Genomic DNA, 26,060 nt, shown 5'->3' on the forward strand with positions numbered 1-26,060 from the left:
CACACACACGAGCCTGGCTTCCATAGCCTACAGCTCATACACACGGGCACTACCACTCGCTCTTGGGTGTTTCCTGGAGCGATGCACCTTACTGCAGTTCCTTCACAGAGCTTCAGTGTTCGTTCAGTCTCTTCTGAGACTGCCTCTTCTTTCTTGTAACATGTCAGCCTCACACGTCATTCCTACTAGGCCCATTATGTGTGAAAAACAAGTTGTCAGAACTAGGCTCCAGTTCTAGGGGTCAGCACTTCCCCCAACAGGAGGGACACTGGTGCCTGAGAGAGCTGGGGCTCAGGAGCTCTTCCCCCATAGTTATGATGTCCACATACTGGTAAGGCAGAGCGGGGGATGAGGTGGGGGGGTGCAGCCTATACCAGGTATGAGCAGAGACCATTGGTGAGCTGAAGGGTTGTGAAGGGCCAATGCCAAACAAGCACGGAGAGCCTTCTCCCACCTCCTACAGGTCCTGGTGAAGAGTAACAATCTGACAGACCGCATCGTGGTCATCCCCGGCAAAGTAGAGGAGGTCTCACTGCCTGAGCAAGTGGACATTATCATCTCAGAGCCCATGGGCTACATGCTCTTCAACGAACGTATGCTTGAGAGCTACCTTCATGCCAAAAAGTACCTGAAGCCCAGTGGTGAGTGTCCCGTGCTCAGGAGCATTGAACAGTGGAACTAAGACTTTCAACCAGAGCCATTGGCCCTCATGGGCAAGGCCCCACTGCTACCAGCAGCAGATAGGTGGCTCTGTGTCCTGTTTATCTGTCAGTGATCTCTATCCAGAGAGTTAGGGGTTTTCCCTGCTTCCTGTCCCAACCCTACCTGTTGGCTATGGCTTCTAGAGCCCCAGACACCAAACAAGAGTCCACTCACCCCACCAGGCATTGACAAGCCCATGTGTGTCAGTGTGCAACTCCAGGCTGCCCAGCAACTGTCTTGGGTCTTCTTTTTCTCCCCTCTGGCTCTATGGCATCAAAGCCTTGAGGTGGCTTTCAAGCCCTCAGAAGCCCCTGTGAGGAATAAAGGTAGCATTCTGGCACACAGGAACCAGAAATGGGTTCCTTACATGCTGTCCCATCTACCTCTGACATCCCATTGGCCACATTTGAGTATTCTAATCTAATGTGAATTGTGAGGACCTCTGGACCATGCCAACTCCCTGAAGAGCTGGGGAGGGAGTGAAGTCTCAGCCTCCTCATATCTACTTCTTGTTGCTGCCAACTTGGTCCCATTTGCTTGCTCATGAGTCTCAGAGGACGACCCTCTGATATTTCAGTCACTTAAACCTGGTGTTTGATCCAGAACCTGGACAACCCTGGCTGAGGTTATACAGCTAAACCCCCAAACAGCCTAGGGTTTCCTCTCACTCTGTTTGGAGCAGACCAGGCATGCTGAACACCAAGAGGTTCTAGTAGGCTCCTTCTTGCTTCTTAGGGTTAGCACTGGAACGTAGGATTAGGCCCACTCACTTCCTGGAATGGATGAGGGCCAGTGTGATGCAAGCAAATATACTGATGACCACGGGAACTGGTAGTAGATGAACAGACCCTAGTGAACTGAGCCACGTGCCTTGGCTCTAAATAGGGAAATTTTGAACTGATATGTGAATCATGGCTGAAAATCAACAGTACTAGAAAAAAGCCTCTGACCTATCAGAAATAGGTGGAAGCTGGCTGAGTCAGGAGTTGAAGGCCTGCCTGGGATACATGAGACCTTATCCTCCCTTCTTTCTACCACCTTCCCCCAAAGCCACTATAGAGAAATAAAAAGGATTATATTTGATAGTTAAACTCAAAGTCACCAAGTTCCATCCCCAGCACCACTAAATAACGCAGTAAGCCATCTTTGGTTGGATTCTGGCTATTCTACACTTCACATACTTTAAGAGGCCATGGACAAACAATGCTGCTCACTGTAGCACCCATGCATGAGTACATGCATGGATGCGTGCGTGGGTGATGGGTCCATGATTGGGGATCTCAAGGTCCTCTGGAAGCTCTCCACAGCCTTACAGGATGTGTTGTCCTGACAACAGCACTCTTTCCTGCCCCCAATTCCAGGAAACATGTTCCCCACCATTGGTGACGTCCACCTCGCGCCCTTCACGGACGAGCAGCTCTACATGGAGCAGTTCACCAAAGCCAACTTCTGGTGAGTGTGTCCCAGGTGTCCTGGCCAGGCCATGGAGCCTGCCTGCTTGGGGATGGACCCAAACCTCTGGTGGCCCCTGTCTTTCCTCTTTTTTCTCCTCTGCTTCATTAGGATCTGAAGGACATGGGCTAGACAAGGGCCAGCTAATAAAGAAAGCAAGTAGCTCCACCTGCTTTTCTTACTGCTAGTGACCTTGTGGGTGGGGTTGGGGATTTCCACAGGTACCAGCCATCCTTCCATGGAGTGGACCTGTCTGCCCTCCGAGGCGCTGCTGTGGATGAGTACTTCCGGCAACCTGTGGTGGTGAGTAGCGTGTACAGGACACTGCTGGACTAAAGAGGTTCAGGCTTCACCATGGCCTCATGCAAGCTCTGGAATCTAGAAACCTCTGCTTCTCTCAGGACTCTCACTCTGTAAAGCATATGCAACTGCAAGCTGGCTTTGTAGCAAATACACTTGATTGGATGATACATAGACCCATGGTTCAGTATCAAGAACAAGAATCTACAAAAGCTTTGTGGTTCACACTTATAACCCCTGCATGCAGGTGGAAACATGGGATCAGGAGATCAAAGATAGATAAAGAATGGTTCCGCAATTACAAGCACCTACTGCTCTTGCAGAGGACCTGATATTGGACCCCAGCATCCACATCAGATTGCTCACAGTGGCCTGTAACTCCAGCTCCAAGGGCCTCTGAGTACACCTGCACTGAAGTGAACACACACATGGGCGTGCATACAGAAATGAAATTAAGGAGAAAAAAAAATGGTGTTTTAGAGAGATGTCTCTGGTTAAAGGGACTGGCTGTTCTTCCAGAAGACACCAGCAGACCTTGGTTCAATTCCTAGCATTAATGGCAGCTCACAACCATTTGTAATGGGTATCCATAATGGGGCACCAGTCACTTATGTGATGTATACACATCATCCAGATAAAATACCAACAAATATAAGTAAAGAGTAAGTATGGCCTGCGTTTATGTCTGTGTGCTACATGTATGCAGTGCTCACAGAGGTCAGGAGACAGTGTGGGATCCCCTAGGACTGGAGTTCTAGGGGTTGTGAGTCACCATGTGAGTGCTGAGAATTGAACTCAAGTCCTCTGAGAACAGCCAGTGATCTTAACCACTGAGCTACCTCTCCAGACCTATAGAATAGTTTTGATATTGATTGATTCATTTTAAAGAATAAAAGTAAATAGCACTAGTGGTCTTGTAGAGGACAGGCTTTGTTCCCAGCGTCCATATGGTGGTTCCAATTCCAGGGGATCAGATGCTTTCCTCTGGCATCCCTAGGCACTGAATGCACATCATGTACTTACGTGCAGGGAAAACATACAGAAAATAAAAATAAATTGGAGGCTGGAGAGATGACTTAGCAGTTATGAGCACAGTTTGCTCTTACAGAGGATCTGGGTTCGGGTCTTAGCACCCCCATGGTGGCTGAAAGTCATCTGAAACTCCAGTTCTAGGGATATGAATTATATACTCATACATAAATATATCTAAAACAAAGAAAAGTCCAAAAGTTAAATGATATTAAAAGAATAAATTTAAGAAAAATAACAAATTGTATTTATTTGAGACAGGCTCTCAGTATGTGCCCTAGCTGGCCTGAAACTCAGAAATTTACCTGCACCAAGAAAAGCAAATGTTCAACAGCAAAAGCCCTGGTGGCACAGCACCCTTCCTGTAGAAGCATTGTTTGTTTTTCAAAAAGCCTAACACCAGGGGCTGGAGAGTTGACTCAATGGAAAAAAGCACTGGTTGCTCTTCCAGATGACCCAGATTCAATTCCCAGTACCCATGTGACAGATTAAAACTGTGACTCCATTTCTAAGGGATCGTATACCTTTTTCTGGTCTCCAAGGTTACTAGACAGGAAAAACACCCGTACATATAAAACAGGAATTCTAGAAAGTCTGCACTCAAATGTGTGATTGCAGCTACATATTTTTAAGCTTTACCTCAGTTTAGCATAATTGGTATACTACTGTGCCTTCATTTGTCATCAAAGAACATGTACTAATACTTCAGACCTTGCTCAAAGTCCAGTGTGTGGTCTTCAAATGGATTTCAGCTGGGTGTGGTAGAACACACCTTTAATCCCAGCACTTGGGAGGCAGAGGCAGGCAGATTTCTGAGTTCGAGGCCAGCCTGGTCTACAGAGCGAATTCCAGGACAGCCAGGGCTACACAGAGAAACCCTATCTTGAAAAACCAAAAATGCTTAGTACAACCATATGTCCATGTCAGTTAGGTTATATTTGTTAATTATCTTGATCAGGATTCATCATTTTCCTTAAGGCTGAGTCTCACTATGAAGACCTCAGTTGTCCTTGAAATCATAAAGATCCTTCCACATGCCTGACCTCACTACTAATTCTTTTTCCTAATGTGTAACTGATTGTGAATCTTAGTTTTTTTGTTGTTTTGACATTTTGATGGGGATATTTTTTTTCCATTTCAGCCTAATTGTTTCATAGATTTTAAAACTGTTGTATTAAGTGCACACAGGTGTAGAATCAGAACATCCTGTTGGGCTACTCTTTTTGTCACTATGGAACCTTTATATTATCATTTGCCGTAAAGTCTGCTTTTACCCAGTAATAGTTGTGTCCTTTCTATTCTTCTGTAAACCTGTTGTGGCCTTACTACTTAAGGAAACATACATACATACAAGTTTCTGTGTGGTTTTTTTGTTTGTTTTTTTCAAAGCAGAGTTTTTCTTTGTAGCCCTTGCTGTCCTAGAACTTGTTCTGTAGACCAGGCCTTGAACTCAGAGATCCACCTGCCTCTGCCTCCTGAGTGCATGAAAGTCTTTTAATTCCAATTCTTAGCCTTTTAAAGATTATTCAGGCTCCCTGGCCCCTTAATGTCTTCCCTTCTATTTCACTAGTCTGAGAAACTCTAGTCGGAGTGCAACTTCTGATTCTCCTCTAGGATCTAGTTGTATGTACAGTAGTCAGTCATTCAGCAAAATGATTCTTTTTTGTCCTTTGGAGACCGCACTTCCCACTGCCCTCTGGCCTCCAGGTCCCATTACAGGTGTGTGTCACCACATGTGAGGGATGAGTCTCCAACCCTATCTTCCATTTATTCCCCATTTTATATTCTCAAGTGCTCAGTCTTCCAGTTCCTTTCTCTTCACTGTTCTATTGGCTCTTTAGCTTTCTCTTCTATTGTTTTAAATGGGAGTCTCACTAACTTTGACCTGGAACTCACTGTGTAGCCCAGACTAGCCTTAAACTTCCAATTTATTCACCTCGGCCTCCCAAATGCTGAAAGTACAGGCATGTGTCACTGATGCTGAATTCATCTTTTACTTAGGCTTTTTAAATTTCTGTGTGTTACTTGGCAACATGTATATGCATTCCAGGGATTAAACTTAGGTAGCAGGCCTCTATATGCAGCAGGTGCCGTTACCTGCTGAACCAGCTGAGTGGCCCTTTTGGTTCTTTGAAACAGGGTTTCACTGTGTGGCCCTGTCTGGCTTGGAACTCACTATAAAGTCAAGGCTGGCCTCAAACTCAAAAATGGACATGACTCTGCTTCCAGAGTGCTAGGATTAAAGGCACTGAGACACTGGGCCAGGCTCCTGGTTTTGTTCTCTAAATTAGATCTTCACATCTTGCTTAACCTAGGCTCAGATGAATATGTGCCACCACTTGCTGAGTAGGTAGGAATTTAGGTGTTACCACTCTGGTTTGGTTACCATCCTAGGGTTGCTAAGGCTCAGTGCAGACTGCATATCTCATATGTATGAGGCCCAGGGTTCAGTAAAAAAGAAGGACGACTGCGCTGTCTTGCTGCACACACCTGGAATCCCAGAACTCAGGACACTGGCAAGGTGACCAAGAGGATGAGGCCTGAGTAGGAAAATGGCTCAGTTGCTAAAGTGCTTATTGCTATGCAAGCTTGAGGACCTGAATGCAGCTCCCGGAACTTCTTTATATGTATGGGTGTTTGCTTCTACCACTGTTATGCCTAGAGTCCAAGAAGGTCATAAGAAGGTATCAGTTCCCCTGGAACTGGAGCTGTGAGCTGCCATGTGGATATTGAGAATTGAACCTGGGTCCTCTGGAAGAGCAGCCAGTGATTTTAACTGAGCCATATCTCCAGCACTGCCAGTCAGCCTCCTGTTTCTCTGTAGCCCTGGCTGGCCTGGAACTCACCGGCTGAGTTCAACCTTCTTGTTAGTATGACATTTTGAGGAGTGTAGTCTAATTACTGTCCTTGGTGTTGTACCTAATGAGAATGGCAAACAGGCTTTAGCAAGATAGCAGAAGTTAGTGCCATTGTCAGGCCTGGGGGATGGGGGAAGGGCATTGAGTTTCTCCCCTTCTTCTGTGGCATTTGGAGCATAAGCTGGGTCATATCTGTCGTCTTACAGGACACATTTGACATCCGGATCCTGATGGCCAAATCTGTCAAGTACACGGTGAACTTCTTAGAAGCCAAAGAAGGCGATTTGCACAGGTAGCCTTCATCCCCCCGAGCACCCAAGGCCACTGGTACCCACCCCTGCACCTCCTTCTCACAGTCATGTACTGTCAACTCCCTGGTCACTCATGGCCAGCTGCTGTCCTGCTACCCCTCCCACTCTCCTGTTAGGTTGGGCTTTTACAGCAAGCCCTTTGCCCTTTGCCTTGCAGGATAGAAATCCCATTCAAATTCCACATGCTGCATTCAGGGCTGGTCCATGGCTTGGCCTTCTGGTTTGATGTTGCGTTCATTGGCTCCATGTAAGTATGGCACTGCTGGGACTCCTTGTACCTATGGCCTCTAGGCTTGGCTATGTCATAACTCCTTAGGTTCTTCTCATCTAAAACCCAGGAAAAACAAGGGGGGAGGGAATGGTTGTCATTTCCTCAGCAGCCACCCTGTGTACCTGTCCCTTAAATGTGTTTGTCTCAGTACATGGGTATCAGGGTGAGCAGGGACCCAATGGCCATGGGTTGGCTGTGCTCCTAGAGTACAGCCAGTCTTAGCCCTGAGACCCCAGAGGACCATTCAGGGAAGGCCCTTGGGGATGGTGTCAAGGAGTGTGGGGTAGTAGCACAAATGGTCATGCCAACTCAATGAAGTGTATTTTTCTCTTCTTGACAGAATGACCGTGTGGCTATCCACAGCCCCAACAGAGCCCCTGACCCACTGGTACCAGGTCCGGTGCCTCTTCCAGTCACCGTTGTTTGCCAAGGCCGGGGACACGCTCTCAGGGACATGTCTGCTTATTGCCAACAAAAGGTGCACCCTGCCACCCATCTAGGGCTGGATAGGCACAGGGGTCTACCAGCCCAGCTGCCTCACAGCCACCCTCTCTATTCCCCCAGACAGAGCTATGACATCAGTATTGTGGCACAGGTGGACCAGACAGGCTCCAAATCCAGTAACCTGCTGGATCTAAAGAACCCCTTCTTCAGGTAGTGCAAGGTTTTAGTGGGGAGAGGGCACCAGGAGTCCCACAGCCCTGCCCACAGTTAATGTCTGCCATAGGTACACAGGTACAACTCCATCACCCCCACCTGGCTCACACTACACGTCTCCTTCGGAGAATATGTGGAACACGGGAAGCACCTACAATCTCAGCAGCGGGGTGGCCGTGGCTGGTGAGTCTGAATATTATTTCCAGACATGGCTTGGTGGCAACATGGACCCCAAGTCCCCAGAGCCTGCCCCACCCCTAACACCTACTTTCTGGTTAGGAATGCCTACTGCGTATGACCTGAGCAGTGTTATTGCTGGCGGCTCCAGTGTGGGTCACAACAACCTGATTCCCTTAGGTGAGTGTCCCCTGGGACTTATGGCATGGCAGGGGAGGACTGGGATGTGCCAGTGGCCAGTTAAACCAGTGCTTGGTTCTCTGCCACCACTGTCGCTGTCGTGGTCACTTCTTCCTCTTCCTTGGGGACTCTAGCCCTGTGTATCTCTTTACTTTCACCTGTCACCACTCCACCTGCCCTTCCCACACCATCCATGAAAGTGGAGTGGGCCAGGCAGGCTGGGGGCGGTGACATCTCCCTCCCTCCCTCTTTCCTCCCTGTCGCTGCGCAGCCAACACAGGGATTGTCAATCACACCCACTCCCGGATGGGCTCCATAATGAGCACGGGCATTGTCCAAGGTAACAGGGTAGCGGGGCCGTGGGCGGGGGACCTCCCGCCTGGCCTGCGCACACGTTCAAGCTACCAGTGGGGGCCAGGCAGGCTCAGGGGTCATGCTGGCTCCTCAGTGCCCATGACCTGCCCCACAGGCTCCTCAGGTGCCCAGGGAGGCGGCGGTAGCTCCAGTGCCCACTATGCAGTCAACAACCAGTTCACCATGGGTGGCCCTGCCATCTCTATGGCCTCGCCCATGTCCATCCCGACCAACACCATGCACTATGGGAGTTAGGTGCCTCCAGCCGCGACAGCACTGCGCACTGACAGCACCAGGAAACCAAATGAAGTCCAGGCCCGGCACAGCCGGTGGCTGTCCCCCTTGTTCTGGAGAAGCGTGAACACCCGGTCACAGCCCTCTTTGCTATGGGAACTTGGACATTTTTGTACACGATGTTGCCGCTGCCCTCAAGTACCCCCAGCCCAACCTCTGGTCCCAAGCGCATATTGCTGCCATACTTTACATGAGATCCTGGGGCAGCCCTCATCCTGTTCTGTACTCTTCACTCTGACCTGGCTTTGACATCTGCTGGAAGAGGCAAGTCCTCCCCCCAATCCCCACAGCTGCAACTGACCAGGCAGGAGGAGGCCAGCAGCTGCCACCACAGACCTGGCAGCACCCACCCCACAACCTGTCCTTGCACCTCCCCTCACCTGGGGTGGCAGCACAGCCAGCTGGACCTCTCCTTCAACTACCAGGCCACATGGTCACCATGGGCGTGACATGCTGCTTTTTTTAATTTTATTTTTTTACGAAAAGAACCAGTGTCAACCCACAGACCCTCTGAGAAACCCGGCTGGCCGGGCCAAGCCAGCAGCCCCTGTCCCTAGGCCCAGAGGTTCTAGGTGAGGGGTGGCCCTGCCGAGCCTTCAAGGCAGGCGCAGCCCCCTCCCACCAAAGGGTTCACCTCAAACTTGAATGTACAAACCACCCAGCTGTCCAAAGGCCTAGCCCCTGCTTTCTGCTACTGTCCGGTCCTGAGCCCTGAAGGTCCCCCTCCATCAAAAGCTGGAACAGGCAGCCCAGAGTGGGTCACTGAGGCATACAAGAAACCTCAAAGATCTGTCACAGAAGGAAGGCGTCCTCTCCTGATAGCTAACATAGGCCTGTGTGTTCCCTCCGCATTCATGTTCCACTTACCCCTCTCTCAAGACAGCGTCCCTGGGAAGGGGCCTAGCAGGGACCTCTCCCCAGACAAAAAGAAGAGCAAACAAGGAAGGGTGATTAATAAGCACAGGCAGTTTCCTCTGTTCCCTCGCCCTAGAGTCCCCATCTCAATGGCCACAGCTCAGGCTGGGCTTTTGCCTGCCACAGGTACCCCTTGGCAAAGGCTGGAGCTGCTCTGTGCCACCCCCCTGACCTGTCAGGGAATCAGAGGGCCCTCAGGCGGCTGGGAAACCAGGCTCTCCTGTCCATCAGTAATACTCCCTGCTCGGCTGCCCCTCCCCACCTTTATATAAATTCTCTGGATCACCTTTGCATAGAAAATAAAAGTGTTTGCTTTGTAAGAAAAGCCTGCAAAACAGCAGGGTAGTCTCCAGGGTCCAAGAATCCTCCAATCTTCATACGGAGGGCAGGACTAGTAGCTTCCCCCTTGAGTTTGGCCTGAAAAAGAAAGACTCCTAGGAATGGTCCCAGGAGGAAGGGGCACCCTCGGCCAAAACAGAAACTGGTGCCTCACCTGTGAGCCTTCCTAGAAGGTCGTCATGGGCTTGACTGAACTGGGCAGCAGGACACTGGGAGATACAGGTGTGGCTTGGGGTACCACATGGTCCAGAGGCAGTGGCTGGAAGAAGTACAGCTGCAGAGAGACCTCAGGATGAAAGTACAGTTGGGTGGCAGACAGCAAACTCCACTCCACAGCCCTGGTGAGGACTACCTGGAACCTACCTTACAGCCTAGAGCCAAGAGAGCGTGAAGCAGCACCACAGTAGACAGTAGTGCCGCAGCTACCAGCCGTGTATCCTCTCGGACAACAGGCCACAGTGTGAACACCAGCCCAGCAGCTGACAGGGTCAGGGCCAGGGCTCCAAAGAGCCACTGTAGCCATTGCACTGGGATAAGCCACAGGACCTAATGTGACACGTATAGCTGGTGACCATACTGGTGGGCCATGTAGCTCCCAGCAGTCCCCAGGGCCAAGCTAGACTCACCACAGTGGGGATGAAGACAAAGAGTGAATAGCCATAGACACAGACAGTCTCCAAGAAGGTGTACAGCCCCATGCGCTCTCTTGTGCCCTGACGCCACCGGAGGAAGCCCCACAGTGCCAGCGGCACTAGCCACGCATAGCAGTAGATGGTGATACCTGCTATTGTCACTGGAGATGCAAAGTGGGCAGTCAATGCATGCTCTTGGACCCTGGCATCAAGGAGCTGAGCCCACCCACCCTGCTTACCCTTGTGGAACTGGGGACTGTAGTGAATGGAGGGATCTCGTCTCTGTGCAAGCACCAAAGTGAGATTGCCAGTAACTGCCAGGACAAAGGCCAGGGTAGCACAGATCCAGAAGGGGCCTGCAAAGGAGGATATGGAGTCCCAGGTACATTCCTTCTGGGGAGTGTGCCTATGTCCTAAATCAAGTGTGCTAAGACCCCTAGACTCTCTCAAGGTCACTGCTGACAAGTGCTGTATTTGGGCTCATCCTGTCTTTCTGGAAATATCTTCCAAATGCCTCAAGCACTTAGCTCTTTTCTCTGACAAAATGGCCTACAGGTAGAACAGGCTTGGTGGTTCTCCACTGTGGGCAGGATCTTGTCCAGAGGCTTCATGCATTCCACCTTCATGTCTCCACTCCCAAACTGTCCCAGGGCCCTGGATTCATGTGCTTATTTCTTGAACTTCACATGTAAGACCTGGGCCTCTAGACACTTGGTCTGCTCCTCATACCTGTCCAGCTTTTCCAGTCTACCCATGGCAACTCTGTTAGTGGACTGGGTAGAAAGTACCCTGGCCTTCCTCACTCCTCGAGGTTGTAGGGCAGACTCCATTGTAATGTCTGTGCCCTGCCTGCTCTTGTTGGCTTCTGCCCTCACTTTCCAGTGCTAGATGAGATCCTGGAAATACTTGAGTAAGATCCCTTCGCACCACTCTATGGGACCTGTGCACTCATCCCCTACTCATGACCTCCCAGCTCCTCCATCCACTGCAAGGACATTTGCTACCATGCAACTCAGTTGTTTCCACCATGGTACCTACAAGCTTTCTGGGTCCTCTTCTAAGCCTTTCACCACCTTTCGCCAGCATGACTCATTTGCTTACCCTACTCAAGGACCTTCCTGACTTCCCTATTCCAGACAACAATGCCATTCACCCTGAGTTAGTCAAAGCTACCACTTTCTGCTTCCCATCTTGGTGTCTCCCTCAACTAAACACAAGTTTTGCTCTTCGTGCATGACTGCCCTGTCAGGGCCTGGCACAGTCCCATGTTGAGTGATCCATTGATTCAAACATACACCCCCCCCCCACTTACCATATAGGTCAGGATGATTTCTAAGGTGGTGCCGCACAAAATTGTGGCCAGGGTGGGGCAGCAGAGAGCCTTTGATCCTGTCCAAGACCTGGAGAGCAAAGCCCAAGGTCCAGAATGAGAATCCTAGCATGCTGAGAGACATCCACTATCTTGCCAGCACATCCTACCTGAATGAGCTTGAACATGTCACCACTATGAAGGTGGATTTCAGGCCTGCCACCTTGCTCTCAGCTTCTTGCAGCCTCTCCTCCCAGTCAAAGTAAGGACAGTCCCTAAGTTCTGGATGGTCTCCCTCTTACATCTCCAGGATGTACCCTCTCAGTGGACCTGGTTTATTACTAGAGGCTGGCCCGATTGGGAAACATACTGGCTTTAAGACACGCACCCATCCACATCTACTTTGTAACCCAGCTTTTGCCTCCCAGCCCCACCATACCCATCCCATCCAAATTCAGTTCTCAAGTATAGTGCCTGAACCCTAAGAAACTCCCAAGTTCTTACCACCAATGTCCCATGACTCACCTGGGAAGTGTCCACATCAAAGAAGCTCTGATAGTAGTCAAACGTCCAGAATCTGGGCTGTGGCTTTTCTTCCTGTAGAAGCTATAAGACAAACTTTCAGAACTTGCCTGCTCAGCCAGAGTAAGGACAGAGGCAGAGCTTCGGGGCCTAGGAGACTCACTGATGTCTTGTCATCCTCTTCCTCCCCTACTTCGGCTCCATAGCCAATGTCTGAACCCACAGCCACAGCCACGTGATCTCGGGAGGTCAGCTCAGCACTTTGACTAGTGGTAGCTGCATCTGGGGTCTCTGCCAGAAGATTTGTGGCTTCCTCGAACTCTACGGAGAGGGAATATGGGCATAGGTGTTTGGAGTCTGAAATTTTCTTTGGCCCAGTGTTTATTCATATATTGGGACTATGGCTGCTTCACAGCCCTCCCCTAATGGCTGAGTTTTTTTCAGTTTTGATGCATAGGTAGGTTTGTTCGTCTACTAAGATGGGGTTCAATTTAGGTCCTGTGCAGAGTTGGAGACTGTGACGTGCCTTTTTGAGTTCATGGAAGGAGCAGAAATTGACTGCAAGGATGAACCTGAGGTCTGGGACCCAGCAGCCTAAGGTTCTAGCCTAGGACAGGAGTGGGAACTCTAACCACTTCCGGGCTCCACTCACCGTGGAAGGCCAGTTCGTCAGCCGCTGCCATGATTCTTTGGAGGTGTCACCGCATCGCACTCTGTGGACAGAAACGCATCAGTCCCACAGCCCTCCCCAAGACTGACGCTTCCGTTTAGACTCCTGCATGGAGCCTAACACGCGAAGTGGAGCTTCAGCGCCAAGCCAGATCCCTGTAGATGCACCCCACCTTCCTCACCTGAGGCTACCTAAGCTGGCGTGGCTCTTGCTCCGTGCGCGTGCGCGCCGCCCGCCTACCCGTCAGAGCCCACCCTTCTCGACGCAACGGCAACATCCGGCACTAGGTCCGTCTCCTACTGTCTTCCAGTGGGAAACTACTTCCTGTATCTTGCGCTTGCGCAGGAGTTCCTCTCCGGACTTTTTCATTCCGACGCTATACATTTCCACTCGGCTGAGGAACCTCCGGAAAATGATGGTGACAGCAGCTCTTAAGAGATTCTGGTCCCGTGGGCGCAGTGAAGCGGGAGGAGAGGCAAGTGGTGCCACGACCGTGGTGGTTAAGCCAGGGGTGTGGACGCGACTGGGTGAGTAGTGGCTGCAGGGTGGGTGGCCCGAGTGGCTGAATCATTGTCACCGCGGCGCTTCTTTCCCCTCAGGCACCTGGGCCCGCTCACTGCTTCGGGATTACGCCGAGGCGTGCGGAGACGCGGCGGCTGCGGCGCGAGCTCGACCGGGCCGCGCGGCGGTGTACATGGGACTGCTGGGCGGTGCTGCAGCGTGTTGCGCGCTGGCGCCCAGCGAGGCGGCATTCGAGGAGGCTTTGCTTGACGCATCAGGTTCTCTCTTGCTGTTGGCGCCGGCCACACGCAACCGCCACTCGGAAGCGTTCTTGCAGCGCCTGCTGTGGCTGAGGGGCCGCGGACGGCTGCGGCACGTGAACCTGGGATTCTGTTCACTGGTTTACGAAGCGCCCTTCGACGCCCAGGCCAGCCTCTACCAGGCCCGCTGCCGCTACCTGCAGCCACGCTGGGTCGACTTTCCGGGCCGGGTCCTTGACGTGGGGTTCGTGGGCCGCTGGTGGATCCTGGAGAACCGCATGCATGATTGCGACATCAACGACGACGAGTTTCTCCACCTGCCTGCGCACCTCCGCGTCGTCGGGCCTCACCAGTTGCACTCTGAGGCCAATGAGAGGCTGTTCGAGGAGAAGTACAAGCCGATTGTACTCACCGACGATCAAGTGGACCAGGCGCTGTGGGAGGAGCAGGTGCTACAGAAGGAGAAAAAGGATCGGCTAGCTTTGAGCGAAGCTGATTCACTCGTTCAGTCCGATGTTTCCAGATGAAACTGAAGGCTGCCCCCAGGTCACCAGGCACGGGCAAACTGTTGGCCACGGATGGTGCAGTTGGTGAGATGTATAGAGAGAAAATACCCTCATTGTGACTTTATTATGCTTATCGCCCCAGAACCACTAGTAAGGAACCTGTGCTGTGTAGCCTTTGCAACTCGGGATGTACTTCAAGGGTAGAGCATTTGTCTAGCTTGCCTTGGTTCCTGGCTTGCATTTCCAGCACTGCAAAAGCAGAACAAAAATGGGCTTTTGGTTTTGGGGTTTTTGTTTATTTGGTTGGTTTGTGAGACTGTGACTCCCATATGCCCAGTCTGGCCCTGACTCCTGCATCAGCTCTAGTGCACCGCAGTGCACTGCCCACGCATTTGTCCTGTTCATTTATGGGGCTACAAAGACGTCCTGAGTGCCAGTGACTCCCAAGATCCTAAGACCAATCCCCTAAACCCTCTTTTGGTAGTGTATATCTGTGAATTTTTTTGAGGAAGATCTGTGTTTCCCAAGCTAGTCAAAGAGTACTGACTGTTCCTTCCTTTGGAGAACCTTGATTCAGTTCTCAACAGCCTGATCTGTAACTCTAGTTCAGAGAATCTAACGTACTTGGGTACTAGGCAGGCACATGGCGGTGCACAGACAAAACATCCACGTACATATTTTAAAGATCCTCCTAAATCACCTCCCAAGATTGTGACTAAAGTCGTGTGCCAGCGTGCCTAACCTCCGATTTTTCTTTTTCAGTTGTAGCTGAAATGTATGTGTTTGAGGCTTTTGTTTGTTGTGTTTTTTGGTTTGTTTGTTACACTGGCTTCCACAGAACTGGCTATGAAGAACAATCTGCCCTTAAACTCAGAGGTTTGTCTGCTTCTCAGATTGGATTTTTTTGGTTTGTTTTGTTTCTGAGAAGTGGTCTCACAGCCCAGACCAGCCTCAAACTGTATAGCAAAGGATGACTGAATAATGGATCCTCTTGCCTACACTTCACAAATGAAGTGAAATGTTTCTGTTGTGTGGTTTTTATTATTGTTGGGTACTTGGGCTAGATATTAAATCCAGGGGCTTGTACATACTAGGCAAGCACTGTACCCCCAGTCCTTGGGGTTTTTGTTTTGTTTGATAATCTTATGTGGTCCTTGAGGACCTTTGACCTTGCTTGTCTTAACTAGTAATGTTGTATATTACTGTCAGTGCAGGAGACAGATGCAGAGGCAAACAAATTTTACTGTATATATGTGTGGCAGCAATTGCAAGCATGGTGGAAGGCTGGAACATGTTCTGATTCGAGAGTGTACCTGCAGTCATGTGTCATTAAACTGCAGGGACCTTGGAAACAGTTGGAAAGGAACAGGATGGGGCACATGGGTTGGACCTTTCAAGCTAAAATCTTAGGGAAGCAAAACTACCCATGTCAGGTGGACTGTGGCTTGTCAATAAAAGCAGGAGATGAAGTAGTCATCTTGGTCATGAGTTTGTTGGTGGTGGGAGGGCTTCACACAGACTAAGGATGTGCTGTACACTGAGCTATTCTCAGTCCTGGTGGTGCGATTCTGTGTTTTGCCTCTTTCATTCATTATCAGATATATTGAAAGTATTGAAAGTATGGTATTTGTTTGGTTGATTTTTCAAGACCTGGGTTTTTGGAGACCTGCCTGTCCAAGAGCTCAAGAGGTTCCCCCCAGTCTTAGCTTCCCAAGTGGGAGGATTAAGGGCGTGTGCCACCACCTCCTGCATATGGTAGGTCTTGAGTCAAAGTCTTCTGGCCAGATGATGATGTTAATTCATGTCTTCTGGATTGGTCAAGCGGCTCAGCAGGGGAAGACATGTTCAGCCAAGCCAACCACCTGAGTGGAACTCAGGTGAGAAAGAAAGAACTAACTCCTCCAAGTTGTTCTGTGACTTTCACACACAAAAATTAAATTAAGAGGTAATACAGGTTCCAAAAAAAAAATCCACATCTGAATTATGTTTTAATTAATATTTACTAGTGGTGGCTCATAATAAGATTCACTAAAGGATTTTCTTATGTGTATATAAAATATTTTTATTCACTCTCCATTACCATTTCTTGCAATCCACTCCCATTATATGCTTCCTCTTTTCCCAGTTAGCACCTCTGTGTGTGTGTATGTGAGAGAGGGGGGGGGAGGGGGAGAGAGAGAGAGAGAGAGAGAGAGAGAGAGAGAGAGAGAGAGAGAGACTGTCTGTCTCAGTATGTAATCCTGGATGGCCTAGAATGATATAGATCAGGCTGGCCCAGACCTAGAACTAGCCTTTACCTCCCTAGAGCTAGCACTTACTTCTATTTGTATGGTTTTGTGTGTGGATTTAAACTTGATTACAGCCTCATGGAAACCTTTCCAGTGACTGGAAATATACTTCTGAGGAAGTTTCTCTCCCTCCCTCCCTTTAGCAACTATTACTGACACACAAATCCCCATAGAGGGAGGGCTCTTCTAGTCTTGTGGAGATCTTGTACAGGTGATCACAAACAATGCTGTGAGTTCAAGAATACAACAGCTAGGGACTGTAAGAAGGTTCAGTTCAAAAGGCACTTCATTGCCATAAACCCTGATGACCTGAGTCTGACCCTCAAGACCCACTTGATGGATGGGAAGAAAATTAATTCCACTAGATTATTTAAGTACAACAGCAGGATCCTGCTTGAAAGTTAGTGTTTCATACCACTCTCCACTTCTTCGAGCTCTTCTGTTTGTCTGTCCTTTCTTCCAGTGTTCCCTCAGCCTTGTAGGGGATAACCAAGATGTCATGCATCTCAATTTTAAAGAGAGGGGGAAAAATCAATGTTCAGGTAAGGAAGATGGCTTAGCAGATAAAACACAAGCATGTGGCCCTGAATTGAAGTAGCCAGTACCCACATGCAGAGCAGGGCATGCCTCCACACAGTCAAGCCCAGCACTGGGGGCCTGAAGACAGGTAAACACCAAGAGTTTGCCTGCGAACCAGCTCAAGTTCAACGAGAGACCCTGTCTCCAAAAGAGGTTTGGGTACAGACTGGACACATGCCTTTGATCCCAGCATTCCTGGAGGCTAATATAAGTGAGCTTATATCTGAGTTCAAGGCCAGCTGGTCTACATAGTGAAACCTTGTCTTTGAGAGGGAGAGGGGGTAGGGGAAGAAAACATAGGAAAATGCTTCTGTGAGCCTCTTCGAGTCTATGACAGTCACTTGCACTCCAGCTCACAGCCCCTTCACTTAGTTTGCAGACTGATGCCCAGAAGTTATCCTCTAACCTTGACAAGCATGCCCTGGCAGAGATGTGCCTATTGTCTTTGATCCTAAGCTGTCTAACCATACTTTATTTTGTGGGGGAGGGCAATTCCTTCCTCCCAAATAGTGTGGAATATAAGGCAAGTACTCTGTCTGTCGGTCACATTCTGGCACCTCCGTGCTAAAAGGTGTTAAATAATGTCATCCCTTGTTGTAAATAAACCTTGTTTGAAAGGACTTGGAGATTCAGCTCAGTGGGTAAGAGCACTTACTGTTGTTGCAGAGGACCTGGGTTCAGTTCCCAGTAGTCACATGGTGGCTTCCTACCATCCGTTAATTCCTGTTTCAGGTGATACTGTACCCTCTTCTGTGAACTGAAAGCATAAGGCCTGTGTATGTACAAACAAAACAGATATAAATTGCCAGGTGTGGTGATGCACCCCTTTAATCTCAGACTTGGAAGGCAGAGGCAGGTGGATCTCTTGAGTTCCCAGGACAGTTAGAGCTACATTGTAAGACCCTGTCTTAAACAGCAACAAAAAAGGCTGATTCCCAGAAGTTCTCTTGTAACCTCGACAAGTGTGCCCCGCGGGGTTATGCCTACTCTCACACATCATACACAACTTTAAGGTTCGTTTTATGTCTTTGATTGTTTTGCCTGTATTAATGCATATGTACCACATAAGTGCAGTGCTCAGAAGGGTCAGAAGAGGGCATCACATCGCCTGTTGAAAGTTACAGGTGGTTGCGAGTTACCATACGGCTACTGTGCCTGAACCCAGGCCCTCTGCGAGAGCAGCAAGTCGTGCCCACTGAGCCATTTCCCCAGCTCTGTATAATTTTTATAAACTTTTTTTTAAAGCTAGTCAGCAAAATGATTCAGTGGGTAGACATGCTTGCCATTTGAGCCTGATAATCGGAGGTTGATCCCCATAATTGAAAGAGTTCTTTCTCCTCTGACCTTTGCTGTGCATACATGTTCCAGCACTCATATACAAGATACACAGCATGAACAATTGAAAGGGGAAAACCTCAATTCTAGTACTACTCAGTAACTTACCTAAACTCTGGTCCAAAATCCAGCTCCTCCCTTTTGTCATGAAACAGAATTTCCTGTAGCCCTGCATAGTCTAGAACTTGTATGAAGCCAAGGATGACCTTAAACTCTTTACTCTGTCTCTGCCTCCTGAGTCCTGGGATAACAGGTATGTCCTGTGCACAGCTTTCCATCCTTTTTGTTACATTAGCTGTAATAGCTCTTCTTGGCTTTCAACTTGACTGCATCTGGAATTAACTGAATCCTAAGGGGCTAGGTACACTCCTGAGAGATTTTTTTTTTTCATTAAATCATTTGAAGTGGGAAGACCAACTTTTTCTTTCTTCTTCTTTTTTTTTTAAGATTTATTTATATGAATACACTGGAGCTGTCTTCAGACACATATTAGAAGAGTGCATGTGGTTGCTGGGAATTGAACTTAGGACCTCTGGCAGAACAGTCAGTACTCTTAACCGTTGAGCCATCTCTCCAGCCTGGGAAGACTAACTTTTAATCTGGGTCTATTGAGGTGAATCTGAATTACACCTGTTGGTGGCAGCCTTTTATACAGGTCATAAAAGAAGAGTAAGTCTCAGTCTGTGTGTGCGTGTGTGTGTGTGTAAGGCCTGAATCCTCTTCAAGAGCAACAAATGCTCTTTAACAGCTGAGCCAACTCCCAGCCTCTCCCAAACAAGGTCTCAATATATAGCCCTGGCTGTCCTTGAACTCACATGTGGACCAAGCTGGCCTCACACTCACAGAGCTGTGCCTGCTTTGTCCAGGCCTGACGGACCCTCATGGGAGTGGCTAGGGAAGCTCCATGCAGCTTCCATTCTGTGAAGCACAGCAGATACAAGCTGCTTCATCCATTTACTGGCTTTCAGGAATGGAATGTGGTGGCAGAAGCTGGTGCCATAGGGAAGGGCTACATCCATTGCTAGAACCTGTGTCTTGCCTGATCTGCAAAAGAGGCAAACATTGGGACATGAGCTATCGGTTCCATCCTCGTCTGTAGACTACAGCCCGGACTTCAGGAGGACACCTCTCAGGGTGATGTGTAGGCCCTGGAGGGGGAAGACAGTCCTTAGACTCCATTGCCCTTAGCCAGCCAGGTACTACCTTGCACATACCAATGTTTGCTTAGCCCAGTCAAGTCACCAGGTATGCAGCCTGGTCATCCATACCTGTTCTCCATTAAAGCCATGTGTTTTGTGAGCCAGCCCCTGAAGCTCTTCTTCATGATTGAGATGTATACTTTTTAGCTAGCCACCTGCCCCCTTCTGGGTTTGATGCCTTGACAGGGACAGCTAGCCCTCTTGTGGCAGGTTCTCCACCCAGGGAGCCAACCAAGGTGGAATGGTGTGACAAGGGTGGCTGGCACTCAGCTGTGCTTACCTGGCATGTAGGGAGCCCCAGGCTCCAGCCTGAGCACTGTTAATAGATCATGTACAACCTGTAATCTCAGCACATTTCTCTGAGAGCACAGTAAGACTAAAGGGAAACTCCTTAATACTCAAGGCCACCCTCAACTATGTAGTGATCCAGTTAAAGGCCAGCCTGGGCTAAATGAGACCCTACCTCAAAACAAAAACAAACAAACATAAAAAAAAACTCAACAATAAAGTAGATTAGGAAAAACTGTCACAGATTCCTGCTGTTATTTCCTAAATAATGAAGTATAAAGCTAGGCACTGTGGCTTGCACCTATTATCACAGCCAAGAAGAGGCTGAGGCAGGAGGATCACAATGGTTTAAATCTAGCCTGAGCTATGACACAGTGGTGTTGATGTCACTGGGAACACTTGCCTAGCATACACTTGCCCTAGCTCCCATTCTAGTACCAGAAACAATAAGATGTCTGTGAGTTCCAGGCCAGCCACAGCTACATGGGGATGTAGTAAACAAATAGATGTCGACCACCAAGCACGACCCTAGAGCACCCACAAGAGTGGATGGAGAGGGGCTTGAAGAGAGGAAGGTTAAAAAAATGGTTTTGTTTTTGTTTTTTTAAGTGGAAGGAGCCAGGCAGTGGTGGCATACACTTTTGATCCCAGCAACTCAGCAGGTTGAGGAAGGTGGATCTCTGTGAATTTGAGGCCAGCCTGGTCTATAGAACTAGTTTCAGGACAGCCAAGACAAAGAAACCCTGTCTGGAAAAACACAAAAACAATAGAAAGGTGGAAGGAGAGAACTCCACAGTTATCCTCTGACCTCAAACACAAACTGTGATGTGTCTGAGTACACACCCAGGGGAGATAATTATTTGAAGATTTTACTGTTAGATTAGTTTATGGATGTTTATCTGTGAAACGTGTGTAGTGCCATTGGATGACTGAAGAGGATTTCTCCTTGGAGCTGGGGTTACAGGTGGTTGTGAGCCACCATATGGAGTTGGGAACTGAATCTGGGTCCCTTGTAAGCACACTTGCTATCTCTCTAACCCCAACATGGATGCTGAGAACGAAATCTGTGTCCTTTCCAAGAGCAGCCAGGTGTATGATGTGCTAGATGGTTTTATGTCCTCTTGGCACAGGCTAGCATTATCTGAGAGGAGACAGCCTCCGTAAGATTGCACTGTAGGCAGGCAGGCCTGTAGGGGACTTTCTAAATTAGTGATCAGTGAGAGAGGGCCCAGCCCATTGTGTATGGTTCTGTTCCTGAGCTGGTGGTCCTGAGTTCTGTAAGAAAGCAGGCTGAGCAAACTTCTGCCTCCCCAGTGATGGGACTACAGCCTGGAACGCTGGTATTTCCAGCTTCTCGTGTGGTCCCAGAGGTCAAATCCAGCCCTTACACTTATACAGCAAGCACTTTACCCACTGCTCCATAACTCTAGCCCTTTGTTTCTTTTTACCAAAAGATATATGCCACTGCCTGCATGTCCCATGGCTAGCATTTGGTCACTCCACAACAGAAGAGGTGGGCTTTGGGGTGGTCGTGCATGTGCTTGTTCTGATGAAAGGGCACCAGAGGGCGCTAGAGCCCCCTACATGCCCAGCTAGGGCTTCTCTGTTTTGCCCTGAGCAAGGCTCAGCCAGAGCGAGTGGGTGAGGGGGTTAAGGTAGACTAGCTTCTTTGATAATAAAACAAAGAAACAGAATTTCAAAGGGGATGAGGCTCAGTTGAGACAATGTTTGCCTAGCATACATTCACGTCCAGTACCTCAAACTAGGCATGGTATTGGCTCACACCTGTAATCTTTGCACACAGGAGGTTTAGGCAGGAGGATCAGTTCAAGACTATATAGTGAATTACAGGCCATCCTGAGATGCTGAGAGCCTATCTTGAAAAAAGCAAAACTTGAGAGATAGAGTCTGAGAAGCAGAGGCAGGTGGGCTTCTGTGATTTTAAGGCTTATACCATGAGACCCTGTCTCAAAAAAAGAAATAAGGAAAAGAAAACCCCACTATCCAGTTGCTCAAGGCTTAAGTTTCAATTATCTGGGTTGACCACTTGCTTGTTGGAGGGTGCTTCAGTTTGTGGCAGCTGGGGCCATGAGGACCTAAAGAGCACTTACAGGGAGTGATCTGGGTTAATGACAGCACGCTTCAATAGTCACAAAACCCAAGTCCAACATAGAGGCACAAGCCTTTGATCCTAGCACTCAGGAGGCTGAAGCAGATGAGTCTCTGTGAGTTTGAAGCCAGCCTAGTCTATAGAGTGAGGTCTAGGACAGCCAGGGCCACATAGTGAGACCCAGTCTTAAAAAAGAAAGACAAGGGGTTGGGAATTTAACTCAGTGGTAGAGTCCTTGCCCAGCAAGTGCAAGGCCCTGGGTTCAGTCCTCAGTTCTGGAAAAAAAAAAAGACAAGAGAAAACAAAGTAAAATTTAAGTTTTTAAAATTTTTTCTTGGGGCTGGAGAGATGGCTCAGCAGTTAAGAGCACTGGCTGCTCTTCCAGAGGTCCTGAGTTCAATTCCCAGCAACCACATGGTGGCTCACAACCATCGGTAATGGGATCCAATGCCCTCCTCTCACCAGAGGAGAATGACAGCGTACTAACATACATAACATATTTTTAATTTTTTTCTTTTTAGACTGAGACTTATGTTGCTGAGACTGGCTCCTAAAATATGGCCTGTACTCAAGGATGACCTTGAACATGTTTGTGTTTCTGTGTGTGTGTTTGTGTCTCTCCCTCCCGCTCTCCCACCCTCTCTCTAACCCAGTATATATGTGTGCATCTATGTGTATGTGAATGTCTTGTGTATACCTCTGTGTTCTCTGTATTTATCTGTGTGAGTTCAGGCATATGTAGGTCAGAAAATAACCTTGGTGTTGGTTCTCTCTACCTTATATGAGACAGGGTCTCTTTTTAACTTTTTTTTTTGAACCAGGGTTACTCTGTGTAGCCCTGGCTGTCCTGGAAGCTACTGTTTAGACCAAGTTAGCCTCAGACTCAGAGATCTGCCTGTTTCTCCCTCCTGAGTGCTGGGATTAAAGGTGTAAGCCACCACTGCCCAGCTTAAATTTTTTATGCATTTATGAATTATGTATTTATGTGTGTGTGCACATGCCAGGGTGTTCATATGGAGATCAGAGGGCACTTTTCAGAAGTGTATTCTCTGCTTCCACATGTGGGTTCTGGGGATTGAACTCAGGTTGTCAGGCTTGGCATTAAGTGCCTTCGACCCTGAGACAGGGCCTCTCAGTGACACACTTCTGTATGACAGTCAAGCTAGCTGGCACACAGACTGTTGGGAATTTTCCTGTCTTCTGTTTTCCATGTCCCCTTCAGTGTGCTGTACACACCCACTGTACTACTGTGTCAAGGGTTACTTGAGTTCTAGGTATCTGAACTCATATTGTCAGGCCTACCCAGTGTCTTAGTTACATCATGACCAAGACAACTTATAAAAGAAAGCATTGAATATGAGCTCATAGTTCCAGAGTCTATAGCCATCATGATGCAAAGCAGCAGGCAAGCATAACACTGGAGCAGAAGCTGAGAGCCACTAACTGGGAATGATGTGGGTGTGAGTTTTTGAAACTTCAAAGCCTACTCCCAGTGATACCTATTTCAACAAGGCCACACCTCTTAATCTTCACCAAAAAGTTCCATCAAACAAGGACAAATCATTCAAACATGAACCTATGAGAGATGCTCTCATTCAAACTCCATATTCTACCCCCTGGCCTCTATAGACATAAAGCACAGTGTATTTAGTCCAACTTCAAAAGCCCATCCCGTCCTAGTTTCTCACTTTGTTGTGTCTTTTGAGCCTCCTCAGGGGTCCCTCTTTGCTGCAGAAGGGATATTTCAACAATATTTACGTGTATGGTCACATGTGTGCAGGTTGGAGGAATTGGTTATTTTTCTACCGTGTGGATCCTAGGGACCACACACAGGTCCTCTGCCTTGGTAGGATGTTGCTAGCCCTGACAATGGTCTCTGGTAGCTATCCAGCTGAGACAACTCTGGCGGCACAGCTTCAGGCAGGGGTCACAATTGCAGCCCTGGGTTTGATACTTAGGTCACTAGAAACTGTTTCAAAGTCCCAGCTGCAACTAGTGCATTGCCACCCTCTAGGCTGAGAACTCTCTGCAATAAGAAAGCCAAGAGAAGGCTTGGCCCTTGTCCTTTGACACCACATTTGTCAGGTCGTTACTGATTGTTTTTTTTGTTTTACACCTCATTTACATACACAGATGTGACCAATTAGGATCACAAAGTACAGAGGCTGTGAACCTGACTACACATGAGGATTCAGTCCTACTAGACAGGGGGTGGCTTGCTCCTTCCTGCCCCACGAGGCAGGAAGACCTGCCCTTGATTGCCACTGGTGGCTGACTGGAGTACCTAGCTGCAGCACATGTTGCCCACCCAGGGTTGGCATCTCAAGCTGATCAGGAAGTTCTGGTCTTCTGTTCTCTTGTCTGGGCTGTTATGGCTGTACACTGACTGATCCTATCCAGTGTGAGATGTTATTCCCAAGTAAATAAAGTTGTCATGTGCTCACTCTCCCCTACCTGCCCACACCATTCCTGAAGCAGTTATGGCAAGCACACATTTGGACACAGGAAAATCGGTTAGCTCCTTAAATATGGAGTTGGAACCATTGTAGATGCCATTGGCAAGTTTAGGGACAGGAAGGAGCAAGCCACCCCCTGGTCCAGCAGGAGAGAATCCCCATCTGTCGTCAGGCTCAGAGGTCAGATCTGAAATGTGTAGTTGTTTAATACACTCTAAGCTCCCTGGTGGATGTGCACACTTCTCGCTCCTGCCCCAATGTTGTAGGTTCCCAAATGAAAGACACACACACCTCCCACACACAGACACACACATACACACACATATCCACACACATATCCACACACACATACACACACAGCCTTATTTTTAATATGCCCTAAGTGGCACAATGGTTGGGCCACTCCCAAACTTCCATGTTGCTAACACCTCCCCTCTGATACTTCTGAGTTATTACTTACTAAAACCTATATTCCATCTCTGCTACCCCAAACCCAATCCGGGAGAGGCCCCTTGGGGCTGCTCTTCCCTGGCTCTTCCATGATTGTCACTCTGTCTTCTGCAGCTCTCCTGTCTGATCCTCCTGCTTCCTTGTCATGGCAGTACTAAATCATCCTCCTTCCCATGGTTCCCTTGCCCTGGAAATCTAAAGTCCTGTCTCTGTCTCTCTGCCCAGCCATTGGCCACCAGCAAGTTTATTCACCAGTCAAAGCCACCTGGGGGCAGGGACCCTCAACATCTTGCAGGCAGATGTGTGGTTCCCGTGTAATTTGGGAAGCCAAATTAACACAAATACCATTAGAACCAATCCACAACAGAAAAGTCTGAAAGTTCAGAGGCTCTGCATCTTGGGATCTAGACCAAGTGGATCCCGATTGGTTACATGTGTGTATGCAAATAAGGTGTGGAACAAAGACCAATCAGGAAAGACCTATCAATGTGGCATTAGAGGGCAAGGGCCAAGCCCCCTCTTGTCCTACTTATGACAGCAGTACATCAGCATGTTGGGGGAAATAAAGAGGACTAGTGAAATGGCTCGGCTTGTAAAGGCTCTTGTTTCTAAGCCTGAGGACCAAAGTTGGATTCCTGGAACCCACATGGCAGAAGGAAAGAACTAATTCCTGTCATGTCAGGATTGTTTGCAAGTTGTTCTCTGACCTCCACATAAAGAGGCTGTATCAGGGGCTGATGAGATGGCTCAGTGGTTAAGAACACTGACGGCTCTTCCAGAGATTCTGAGTTCAATTCCCAGCAACCACATGGTGGCTCACAACCATCTGTAATGGGATCCGATGCCCTCTTCTAGTGTGTGTCTGAAGATAGCTGCAGTGTACTCACATAAATAAAAGATAAATAAATCTTTTTTTTAAAAAAGAGGCTATATCAATCATATTGCACTCATCCCCACAATAATAATAAGAAATAATTTTTTTGAGACAGAGTTTCTCTGTAACAGCCCCAGCTGTCCTGGAACTCACTCTGTAGACCAGAGTGGCTTTGAACTCACAGAGATCCACTTCTCTCTGCCTCCACAATGCTGAGATTAAAGGCATGTGCCACCACCACC

At 48.6% G+C, this 26,060-nt stretch overlaps 3 protein-coding genes across 7 annotated transcripts in view; 2 read left to right on the forward strand and 1 right to left on the reverse strand.

Moving 5' to 3' along the window:
- The window catches only part of Carm1 (coactivator associated arginine methyltransferase 1), a 43,897-nt gene extending 34,062 nt beyond the window's left edge, over positions 1–9,835 (forward strand). The window contains exons 6-16 of one of the 3 annotated variants that reach the window (XM_028763939.1): positions 464–641; positions 2,064–2,154; positions 2,376–2,457; positions 6,548–6,633; positions 6,810–6,899; positions 7,264–7,401; positions 7,488–7,577; positions 7,651–7,763; positions 7,860–7,937; positions 8,209–8,277; positions 8,407–9,835. In XM_028763939.1, coding sequence (XP_028619772.1) covers positions 464–641; positions 2,064–2,154; positions 2,376–2,457; positions 6,548–6,633; positions 6,810–6,899; positions 7,264–7,401; positions 7,488–7,577; positions 7,651–7,763; positions 7,860–7,937; positions 8,209–8,277; positions 8,407–8,546 — 1,155 coding nt within the window. In that variant the 3' untranslated portion in view covers positions 8,547–9,835. Of the gene's footprint in view, positions 1–463; positions 642–2,063; positions 2,155–2,375; positions 2,458–6,547; positions 6,634–6,809; positions 6,900–7,263; positions 7,402–7,487; positions 7,578–7,650; positions 7,764–7,859; positions 7,938–8,208 lie in introns of all 3 variants that reach the window. The other 2 variants (XM_028763940.1, XM_028763938.1) reach the window with 2 other exon arrangements.
- Positions 5,928–13,252, reverse strand: Yipf2 (Yip1 domain family member 2). Of its 3 annotated transcripts, none has more exons than XM_028763944.1 (10): positions 13,154–13,222; positions 12,955–13,015; positions 12,466–12,623; positions 12,306–12,386; positions 11,784–11,871; positions 10,711–10,827; positions 10,466–10,632; positions 10,203–10,385; positions 9,994–10,113; positions 5,928–6,979 (listed from the first exon to the last, which is right to left on the reverse strand). In XM_028763944.1, the coding sequence occupies exons 2-9, from the start codon at positions 12,983–12,985 to the stop codon at positions 10,006–10,008; spliced, it is 933 nt and encodes a 310-aa protein (XP_028619777.1). In that variant the 5' UTR covers positions 12,986–13,015; positions 13,154–13,222; the 3' UTR covers positions 5,928–6,979; positions 9,994–10,005. The 3 variants fall into 3 exon arrangements, with proteins under 3 accessions (XP_028619777.1, XP_028619776.1, XP_028619778.1); XM_028763943.1 differs by lacking the exon at positions 5,928–6,979 and adding an exon at positions 9,032–9,917 and having other exon boundaries at positions 13,154–13,252; XM_028763945.1 differs by lacking the exon at positions 5,928–6,979 and adding an exon at positions 9,032–9,917 and having other exon boundaries at positions 9,994–10,098; positions 13,154–13,223.
- On the forward strand, positions 12,695–15,715 carry Timm29 (translocase of inner mitochondrial membrane 29). Its single transcript, XM_028763941.1, has 2 exons — positions 12,695–13,499; positions 13,572–15,715. The coding sequence occupies exons 1-2, from the start codon at positions 13,082–13,084 to the stop codon at positions 14,258–14,260; spliced, it is 1,107 nt and encodes a 368-aa protein (XP_028619774.1). The 5' UTR covers positions 12,695–13,081; the 3' UTR covers positions 14,261–15,715.
- Positions 15,716–26,060: the final 10,345 nt, after the last annotated feature.

This window comes from Grammomys surdaster, unplaced genomic scaffold, assembly GCF_004785775.1.
Source record: "Grammomys surdaster isolate TR1022 unplaced genomic scaffold, NIH_TR_1.0 140, whole genome shotgun sequence".
Taxonomy (NCBI): domain Eukaryota; kingdom Metazoa; phylum Chordata; class Mammalia; order Rodentia; family Muridae; genus Grammomys; species Grammomys surdaster.

Bases quoted from the DNA above. Each gene is read 5' to 3' on its own strand.
- Yipf2 (XM_028763944.1), bottom strand. From the start codon at position 12,985: ATGGCAGCGGCTGACGAACTGGCCTTCCACG. The intron at 11,872-12,305 runs GTGAGTCATGGG...TTTGCTCTCCAG, and splicing joins TTGATGTGGACACTTCCCAG to GTCTTGGACAGGATCAAAGG. The intron at 10,633-10,710 runs GTAAGCAGGGTG...TTGCATCTCCAG, and splicing joins CAGTCCCCAGTTCCACAAGG to TGACAATAGCAGGTATCACC.
- Timm29 (XM_028763941.1), top strand. From the start codon at position 13,082: ATGGAGCCTAACACGCGAAGTGGAGCTTCAGCGCCAAGCCAGATCCCT. The intron at 13,500-13,571 runs GTGAGTAGTGGC...CTTTCCCCTCAG, and splicing joins AGGGGTGTGGACGCGACTGG to GCACCTGGGCCCGCTCACTG.